The 8,972-nt window shown below is 66.2% G+C and overlaps 2 protein-coding genes across 2 annotated transcripts; one reads left to right on the top strand and one right to left on the bottom strand.

The window, feature by feature from the left end:
• The first annotated feature begins 556 nt into the window (after nucleotides 1-556).
• NHP2 (NHP2 ribonucleoprotein) lies at nucleotides 557-1,966 on the top strand. Its single transcript, XM_069869090.1, has 4 exons — nucleotides 557-724; nucleotides 793-862; nucleotides 939-1,044; nucleotides 1,713-1,966. The coding sequence occupies exons 1-4, from the start codon at nucleotides 574-576 to the stop codon at nucleotides 1,836-1,838; spliced, it is 453 nt and encodes a 150-aa protein (XP_069725191.1). The 5' UTR covers nucleotides 557-573; the 3' UTR covers nucleotides 1,839-1,966.
• A 175-nt stretch (nucleotides 1,967-2,141) lies between these two features.
• N4BP3 (NEDD4 binding protein 3) lies at nucleotides 2,142-7,491 on the bottom strand. Its single transcript, XM_069869219.1, has 5 exons — nucleotides 7,413-7,491; nucleotides 5,039-5,482; nucleotides 4,273-4,827; nucleotides 3,791-4,048; nucleotides 2,142-3,580 (listed from the first exon to the last, which is right to left on the bottom strand). The coding sequence occupies exons 2-5, from the start codon at nucleotides 5,450-5,452 to the stop codon at nucleotides 3,008-3,010; spliced, it is 1,800 nt and encodes a 599-aa protein (XP_069725320.1). The 5' UTR covers nucleotides 5,453-5,482; nucleotides 7,413-7,491; the 3' UTR covers nucleotides 2,142-3,007.
• Between the last annotated feature and the right edge of the window lie 1,481 nt (nucleotides 7,492-8,972).

Here is an 8,972-nt window from a genome sequence, read left to right as displayed (position 1 = left end):
CCCTAGGTCTCAGGGCACTGGGCTGAGGGAACCTCGAGCTGAGGGAGCCCCGAGCTGAGGGAGCCTCGAGCTGAGGGTACCCCGAGCTGAGGGAGCCTCGAGCTGAGGGAGCCTCGAGCTGAGGGAGCCCCGAGCTGAGGGAGCCCCGAGCTGAGGACTCGGGGTGAGGAAGCCCTAGGTCTCAGGGCACTGGGCTGAGGGAGCCTCGAGCTGAGGGAGCCCTTTGCTGAGGGAACCCCAAGCTGAAGGAACCTTGAGCTGAGGACTCGGGGTGAGGAAGCCCTAGGTCTCAGGGCACTGAGCTGAGGGAACCCCGAGCTGAGGGAGCCTCGAGCTGAGGGAGCCTCGAGCTGAGGTCTCGGGATGAGGACGCCCTAGGTCTCGGGGCATTGGGCAGAGGGAACCCTGAGCTGAGGAGCCTCGAACTCGGGTCCCCAGGTCTCAGAGCATCGGGGTGAAGGAGCCTCAGGCTGCTGGGGGGGGGCGAGGCTGTGGTTGCCCATTGGTTGCCAGGGCGCCGTTGGCCCCGGAAGCGGAAGCGGCGCGCTCCCCGGAAGCGGAAGTACCGTGGCCATGGCGCGCGAGAAGCAGCCGGAGGCGGCGGCGGAGGCTGAGGGAACTCCCGAGCGCTCGTATCGGGAGCAGCTCGACTTCCTGAACCCCATCGCCCAGCCGCTCGCCTCCCGCAAGCTGACGCGCAAGCTGTACAAGTGCATCCGGAAAGGTGCGGCGCGGGCACGGCGGGTTGGGGCCGTGGCGGCGCAGCCCCCTCACGGTGCCGTTCTCTTGCAGCCTCCAAGCACAAGCAGATCCGTCGTGGCGTGAAGGAGGTCCAGAAGTTCATCAACAAGGGCGAGAAGGGGTAAGCGCTGCTCCAGCCCCGCTGCTCCGGTCTCGCAGATCTCGGCGCGGGCGCTGACACCGGCTTTCCCCTGCAGGATCACGGTGCTGGCCGGCGACACGCTGCCTATCGATGTGTACTGCCACATCCCCATCATGTGCGAGGACAGGAACCTGCCCTACGCGTACGTCCCTTCCAAATCGGTAAGGAGCTGGGGCTGCACAGCCGGAAGTGATCGACCCCAGCGGAAAGGAGTCCGGTAGGCAGCACCCAGCCCTGGCTGCGACTGGAGCCTTCCCGGGCAGGTCCAGTGCCTAAGCACAGCACCTGGTGCTTGCTTGCGGCTGGAGCACAGGAGGGACAAGCAGTCATAGCACGTGTGCAGAAATGTTTCACTCTGGGACCACAGAACCCTTCGCCTTAGGCGAGTCCCTGCATCATTTAGGGATAGAACCTCTCTGGGATGGAGTTGGGATACATTTTCCCACCTTATTTGCGAGCTGGGACCTGGCTGCTTGCAGAAACGAGTTGCTCTCTAAGGTGTGGTAGGACAATCTGCCCTTTATAGACTGGAAGTTGGGGGGGAGCCATCTTTGGGAGTTGTCTGCCCAACCAGGCAGCTCTGCAGACCCTGGCTCCCTGCCCTGGGAAGGAGTGCGGTGCAAGAGGCAGGTGCCAAGCCAGTGCTTCGCTTCCAGGGTGTAGGAGATAAGCAGGGAACGGGACTCTTAAACCCAGCGTGAGTCAGGAGAGTGTGAGGGGCTGGCAGAGGGGTCTTCCCTGTATTAGAGCAGTGCGTTGGCTGTCAGCTTTCCCTCAGGGGAGGCCCAGTGCCCCCATCGTTCCTTACAGCCACACTCTGTTCCTGCAGGACCTGGGAGCTGCAGCCGGCTCGAAGCGCCCGACCTGCGTGATCATGATCAAGCCCCACGAGGAGTACCAGGAGACATACGACGAGTGCTTGGAGGAGGTGGAAGCCCTGCCGCTGCCGCTCTGAAGAGCCGGGGACAGGCTGCGCCCCGCGGGGCGCTGGCGGGGGTCGCTCCTCGGCCCCCTGCCCGCAGGGACACGGCCGAGGGCGCTGGGGAGCGCCGTGCGCGTCAATAAAGTTGGGTTGGTTTTGCAGGACGCGGTTCCGCGCTCCGTAACGGGGAGGGGGGTGCGGGGTCCGCCGCGCCGCCAGGGGACGCCCGCGCCCCGGCCGGGGGACACGGGACACGTGTGACCGGGCTCCGTGACTCAGCCCGGCCTCCTCGCCAGGCCACCCCGCGCCGGATAAGAGCTGAAGACGACACCGGGAGAAAGGGATCCGGGTTTATTGCAGGAAAGGCCGGGGACAGCGAGGCCAGCACCTCTCGACCCACTCTCCCCAGCACCGCCTCCGATCCTCACCCAGGCAGGGTGATGCAAGGATGACCAAGCTTCTTCCCACCTTGGGAAGCGTCCCTGCGCACAACACCCCAGTCCTCCTCCCGCTCCCTAAATGCCTCCCAGCGTGGCAGGGTACCAGGCTCCCATCCCTCTTTCCACAAGGCACTCGCCCCATCGCATCCAAGGACTTTGTGCTGGGATGCTGCCAACCACCCCCCATTGCAGAGAATCCCTGGTAGCAGTGATGTGTAAAGTCGCCTGCCCTCCCAGCAAGACCAGCACTTGTCAAGCTTTCCTCCTCTGCTTTCCCAGTGGCACCAACACAAACTGGTTGAGGCCCAGGGCGCTGCTGGCTCCAGGACAGCCACTGGGAGCAGCAGCTGGAACCTCCACAGCCAGGCAGAGGCGTTGGGGACAGGGCTTGAGCCTTTCATTAGCAAGATGTTAAGTTACTGGGTTGTAGCGAGTCGAGGTGGCAGAGCAGGAAGACAAGGAATGACTCACAGGGCGCTTGGTTTCTGCCCCCGTGGCAGAAGGGATCACAGGGCAAATGCTCCTGGAGTCAGAGCAGGGGGCACATGCAAGACCCCCAGCTCCGGCACAGATGACCACCCCCTCTCCAGAGTTACCCCCAGAAGGGTCTGAAGTGCTGCAAGAAGGAAAAGCTCCCTTGTCACAATCAGTCCTTCTCCCTAGGGCACCACCAAGCAGCTGGTCCTTGTGCAGACCCTGAGATCATCCCATTGCAGCAGCAACAGACCTTCCCCTTTCACAGTCCTGCTAGCATCCCGACACTCAGATCTTGGAGGACTCCACACGCTCAATCCAGGGAGAGTCGGCCCCGGCCTCCCTGGACTCTGACCGCAGCTGCCGCAGCTCCCGCTCCAGTGCCTGGCTCCGGTGGTACATCTCCATGTAGCTGGCCTGGAGCTCCCGCTGGTACCGCAGCACCTTCTCCTTCTCCTCCTGCCAGGTTTTCCTTTCCAGCTCAAAGTTCACAGCCTGCAGCTGGCCCTGGCGCCGCTCCCGCAGCAGCTCTGCCCACAGCCACTCCACCTGCCGCTCCAGGGGCTCCGCCGTGTCACTGTGAAGGCCCCGGCACTTGGAGTCATCAGTTTCGCAGCCAGGGAAGTCCTGGCACGCTGGCATGGGATCGTCACCCAGTGGCAGCGAGGTGCTGGGCTCCGGGGGACTCTGGAAGGAGTCTGCCAGTTGTGCCAGCTGGGAGTCCCTGGCCTGGACTTCTGCCTTGGCCTCCCGCAGCTGCGTCTTCAGGCTGAAGATCTCGCTCAGCTTCTGAGCCATCTCCTCCTGGGTGTCCCGGAGCTGCTGCTTCAGCAGGGAGATCTCTGCCGCCTTCTGGCACACCTGCAGGGCACAGGCAAGTGGTGAGGAGGGGCTGGAGGAGCAGGATCCCAGGGGTGGCAGCAGCCCAGGTTGTCACTGCAGCATCCCTGAGACCACAAGCATCATACCTAGCTCTTCTTCCCCATCCTGTGGCCACGAGGGACACCACAGCGGTGAACCACTGCCCACAGACAAGAACATAGAAACGGGGAGGGAAGAAAGGGGACTCACCTCCCATTTGGTCTCCTCCACCTTGGGGCTAACACGCTCGCCCTGGGGTTGCCGGAGCTTGGTCTCCTCGCACTGGCACTGCTGCATGCTCAGCTCCTCCTGCAGCCGCTTCTTCTCCTGCTGCGCCTTGTAGAGCTGCAGCTGCAGCGCCCGCTGCCCGCGCTGCGCCTGCTGCGTCACCTGCTGCAGCCTGGCCATGTACATCTGCTTCAGATCCTCCAGCTCGTCCAGCCACAGCCGCTGCTTGTCCTCAAACGCCTGCCAGCACAGGAAGACACCGGTGAGGGTCTGTAGCTGCCTCTGTGTGGGGCGGCCCCAGGCAGGGATCCCAGAAAGTCCCCTGCTGTTGGGTCCTCCCATGCTTGGACATGTCCAGCCCACCACAGCAGGACACCGGCTCCTTCGCAGCTCCCTCCACCCAGGCACCGCTGCTCCACACCACTGCCCAGAGCACCCAGTGCAGCCCCAGCCCCGCAGCTCACCTGCGTGAAGGGGTCTTCGGTCTCGCTAAGGCTCCTCTTGAGCTGCCGCAGCTCTCCTCCTGTCTCCTGCAGTCGGTCCTCCAGCTGCTTCACCGCATCCTCCAGCGAGTAGGTGAACTCATAGGGTGGCGGGGGCTCCCCGGGGCTCTGCAGCCGGCTCAGCGTGGCCATGCTTTTGCAGGACAGGGGTGCCTTCTCAGGGGCCAGGGGGTCCCTGGGGCTCCGGGAGACCCTGTCCAAGGAGCCCCCGATGTGGTTGATGTGGCCCATGGAGGCGCTGAACTGGCTCTGGGCAGGCTTGAGGCGAGAGCCGTAGGAAGGGAAGCTCTGGATGGAGTTGTGGCTGGAGTCAGAGGCCTCGTCTAGGCTGATGGCATGGAGCAGGTGGGTGCGGAGTGGGCCGTGCTGCGAGGCCCCCGTGCTGCTCTGCGACAGCAGCGTGTGCAGGCTCCCATTGCTCTTGGACAGCTTCTGCCCCTTGGACGAGGACAGGCCCTGCATGGAGACCAGCCCCTTCCCAGCCACTACCTTGAAGGCTGAGGGCCTGATACGGCACTGAAAAACAAGAGGAGGGTCAGGATGAGACCAACACCAACACATAAGTGCCCCGAGCCAGGGAGAACCCCCTCATTTGCAGCTCTGTATCCCTAGATATGTTCAAATCCCCATGTTCCACCCAGGGCACAAATTGTTCCGCTCCCACCCCGCCCCCTCACAGAGTGGGATGTATTTTGGGGCCCAACCTGGAGCGCAGAGCAGGCCTCACCTTGTCGAAGCGGCCCCTCTCAGGCAGGGAGCTCTTGGAGAAGTCGGCCCCGCGATGATGCTCACGGGAGCAGCGCTCGGGGGAGCGGTTCTCACGGTCACTCTCGTAGTCCCGCTTGTAGCAGGTGCCCGACGTCTGGTGCTTCCTCTCTGACCGCGTCTCCTTCTTGGCCCCATGTAGGTAGCCAAAGAGCTCCCGCTGGCTCGGGCCCTTCCGCAGCAAACCGTCGGGCTGCCGAAGCCCCCGCGAGCCCCCCAGCGGAGCCCGCAGCTCCAGAGGGGACAGATCCTGCTTCTCTACCAGGCTGCCCACGCTGCCCATGGTGCCGACGACACCGACTGGCTCCGAGGAGAGGTAGGTTCCGAGGACACGGGTGTCGGGCTCACAGGTCACAGGACCCTGTGCTGCTGCCATGGAGAATTAGAGAAAAGCCCGGTACCAGCACTGCCGGAGGAGAGACAAAGTCAGCAACACCGGGGAGCCGGAATTGAAACACCCCTAAGACCTCCTTTCCCAGCCGGCCCCAAAGACCAACCTGGGCTCTCCTGGTGCTGGAGAGACCTACCCGGTACCGGGAAGCTCCCTGGGTGCCGGCACGCAGCGTGAAGCGGGGCGGGGGCTCCCCACGCTGCCCCCCCCATGGCAAGTGCTGCCTCCCACACCCAGCCCCACCTCCCGCCCGCGGCCGGGGCCGCCACCAAAACAGGCACCTGCCGCCCAGCCAGGCGGGCGAGTTCGGGAGCCGGCAGCACCTGCCTGGGCCTGGCGCCAGCCCCGAGTCGGCAGCGCCAAGCCAACCTACCGCGTCCTCGGGGTCCGGACACCCTCTGGAGACCTCCCAGAATGACCCGGGCTGACGGACTTGGCCTCCCCAGAGTGCCCAGAGGATGGGCTCCTCTCCTGCCCCACGGGGACGCTTCCCACGCCACGCGGGGCGAGCTCCCAAACGTTTCCCACGTCCCCGCTCCGTCCCCAGGGGCTCGAGGCAGGGACGAGGCGCTGGCTGTGTGCGTGCGGGGGACACCATGGCCGGACGCAGCGGGAAGGGCAGGATGCAGATGGGACAATGCGGCTTCCGTGCAGGTGGCCGTGGGAGGAAGGACACAAGGACGCCTTTGGCTTCGGCTTCGGCTCCCCAGCGCCAGGGACGGTGCCCACGGCCCTCGCAGCCCTCGTCGGGCAGCGCCAAGGCGGAGGGGCCGCGGCGAGCGGGGCAGGGGCGAGGCTGAGCCCCCTCGGCGGCTCCCGGCGTCGCCCAGGGCTCGCGGGCTCGGTTACACCCAGGAAGCTGCCCTGGTTCTCAGCACCCCACGCCGGGTAAACAAACACCCCGCGTTTAATCGCTGCCACGCACAAACCTGTCTGACGGCTCCCGGCTGTCACCTCCCTCGGCGAGCCCGGCTCGGGCCCCACGAACGGAGCCCCCGGGATGGCCCCGGTGCCCGCGGTGCCACCGGGCTGTGCGAGGGGACGGGGATGTCCCCGCGGGGGTGGGGGGGGGGGAACCCCCCGCATGCAGCCCCCGCGGTAGCCCCCGGGGAGCGGCTCCCGGCGGGGCAGGCGAGGAAGTAGGTCAGGTTGTGGGAGGTTTGGGAAGCGCCGGGGGAGCCCCGAGGTGACCCGCAGGGTGTCACCCCCCCCCGCCCCAGGGTGCCAAACACCGGTCTGGCCGGCCGGGCTCCTTCCCGGGGAGCTGGGAGAGACCCGGACCCGGCCGGGCAGGACAGGACCACAAGCCCTTTCCCGGCTCCTCGGGGGCAGGCGGGAGCGGGGCCCCCCCTGCCCGCATCCCCCACCGATCCCGGCCGGAATTTCCGGCACGGAGAAGGCGGAGGGGGAGGCCGCTCCCCGGGGCCCGGCCGAGCGCGCTGAGACCCGGGACAAAGCGGCGCACGGCGGAGAGCACCGGGGAGGGGAGAGGAGCACCGGGGAGGGGAGAGGAGCACCGGGGAGGGGAGAGGAGCACCGGTGCGCACCGGGAGGCGCACCGGGAGAGTGGAGAGGCGCACGGGGGGGCGCACCGAGGCTCCCGGGAAGGGACGCACCGGGGGAGAGGCGCACCGGGGCTCCCCGTGAAGCGCCCCGGGAGAAGGGAGAGGCGCACCGGGAAGCGCCCCGGGAAAGGAGCACCGGGGGGCGCCCCAGGAGGCGCATCGCGGCTCCCGGGGAGGGGCGCACCGAGGCTTCCCGGGAAGCGCCCCGGGAGAGGGGAGAGACGCCCCGGGAGGCGCACTGAAGCTCCCCGGGAGGGGCGCACTTAGGCTCCCCGGGAAGCGCGGCGGGGGAGGGGAGAGGCGCCCCCGGGAAACGCATCGGGGGTCCCCGGGACGCCCAGCGGGGCGGGTCCCCGCGCTCAGCCCCGGGCCGCACTCACCATGCCGGCGGCGCCGCGGTCCCGCTCGGCTCCCCGCCGCCCGCTCCTTCCCTCGCCGCGTTTGAACGCGCCCCTCGGGCCGCGGCCGCGCGGGCAGCGGGCGGTGCCGGCACCGGCCAATCGCGGCGGGGAGGTGGGCGGCGGGGAGGGGCCCGAGGAGGAGGAGGGGGAGGAGGAGGGGGAGGGGGGAGGAAGAGGAAAGGGGGGCGGCCCGGCCGTGCCCACCGGCGGGGCGGAGCGGGCTTTGCGCAAACCCCTAAGCAGCGGCGGCAGCCGGCGCCCATCACCGTGGCGGCGGGGCTGGGAGCCTCGACGGCTGAAGGCCCCCGGGATGGTCCCGGCACCCCTCTCACCTAGCAGGGCAGCCCCCTCGGGCCGGCAGGGCGCCGCACGGCTCGTTCTACGGGCTGTAGCGTAACGGGGCAGGGGGCAAGGGACACCCCTGCAGGGCTACTGGCACCGGGGAATCGCAGAATCGTAGAATAACCAGGTTGGAAGAGACCCACCGGATCATCGAGTCCAACCATTCCTATCAAACACTAAACCATGTCCCTCAGCACCTCGTCCACCCGTGCCTTAAACACCTCCAGGGAAGGTGACTCAACCCCTTCCCTGGGCAGCCTGTTCCAGTGCCCAATGACCCTTTCCGTGAAAAATCTTTTCCTAATGTCCAGCCTAAACCTCCCCTGGTGGAGCTTGAGGCCATTCCCCCTTGTCCTGTCCCCTGTCACTTGGGAGAAGAGGCCAGCACCCTCCTCTCCACAACCTCCTTTCAGGTAGTTGTAGAGAGCAATGAGGTCTCCCCTCAGCCTCCTCTTCTCCAGGCTAAACACCCCCAGCTCTCTCAGCCGTTCCTCATAAGGCCTGTTCTCCAGCCCCTTCACCAGCTTTGTTGCTCTTCTCTGGACTCGCTCCAGAGCCTCAACATCCTTCTTGTGGTGAGGGGCCCAGAACTGAACACAGGATTCGAGGAGCGATCTCACCAGTGCCGAGTACAGAGGGAGAATAACCTCCCTGGACCTGCTGGTCACACCGTTTCTGATCCAAGCCAAGATGCCATTGGCCTTCTTGGCCACCTGGGCCACTGCTGGCTCATGTTCAGTCGCTGTCAACCAACACCCCCAGGTTCCTCTCCTCCAGGCAGCTTTCTAGACAGACTTCTCCTAGTCTGTAGCACTGCACAGGGTTGTTGTGCCCCAAGTGCAGGACCCAGCATTTGGCCTTGTTAAACCTCATCCGATTGGGCTCAGCCCATTGGTCCAGCCTGTTCAGATCCCTTTGGAGCCTCCCTACCCTCCAGCAGATCCAGACGCAGCACTGGGGAGCAGCACACACCTGCCTGCACCTTGGGTGATGCAAAGCAGCACAGCCTGACCCTCACTGCCCTGCACTGCAACCTCGACCCCTTCTTGGGGAACCAGTCCCCCTCGCACCTCAGTCCACAGGGCTCCAGGCTCCTCACCCAGCTCCAGAGCTCCCTCCGCATCAGCCCTGCCACATCCTAGCTGGGAGCTGGTTTTGTCACTGGTGTCCCAGCCGCCTGCCCTTGCTCTGTCCCCA

The sequence above is a fragment of the Phaenicophaeus curvirostris genome, chromosome 15 (genome assembly GCF_032191515.1).
Source record: "Phaenicophaeus curvirostris isolate KB17595 chromosome 15, BPBGC_Pcur_1.0, whole genome shotgun sequence".
Classification (NCBI taxonomy): Eukaryota; Metazoa; Chordata; class Aves; order Cuculiformes; family Cuculidae; genus Phaenicophaeus; species Phaenicophaeus curvirostris.
Note: the sequence above shows the minus strand (reverse complement) of the source record. Positions and strands in the feature narration are given on the sequence as shown.

Excerpts from the sequence above, each read along its gene's own strand:
- NHP2 (XM_069869090.1), top strand. The coding sequence starts at position 574 with ATGGCGCGCGAGAAGCAGCCGGAGGCGGCGGCGGAGGCTGAGGGAACT. Across the intron at positions 863-938 it reads ATCAACAAGGGCGAGAAGGG|GATCACGGTGCTGGCCGGCG; the intron begins GTAAGCGCTGCT and ends TTTCCCCTGCAG. Across the intron at positions 1,045-1,712 it reads CGTACGTCCCTTCCAAATCG|GACCTGGGAGCTGCAGCCGG; the intron begins GTAAGGAGCTGG and ends CTGTTCCTGCAG.
- N4BP3 (XM_069869219.1), bottom strand. The coding sequence starts at position 5,452 with ATGGCAGCAGCACAGGGTCCTGTGACCTGTGAGCCCGACACCCGTGTC. Across the intron at positions 4,828-5,038 it reads AGAGGGGCCGCTTCGACAAG|TGCCGTATCAGGCCCTCAGC; the intron begins GTGAGGCCTGCT and ends CTTGTTTTTCAG. Across the intron at positions 4,049-4,272 it reads CCGAAGACCCCTTCACGCAG|GCGTTTGAGGACAAGCAGCG; the intron begins GTGAGCTGCGGG and ends CTGTGCTGGCAG.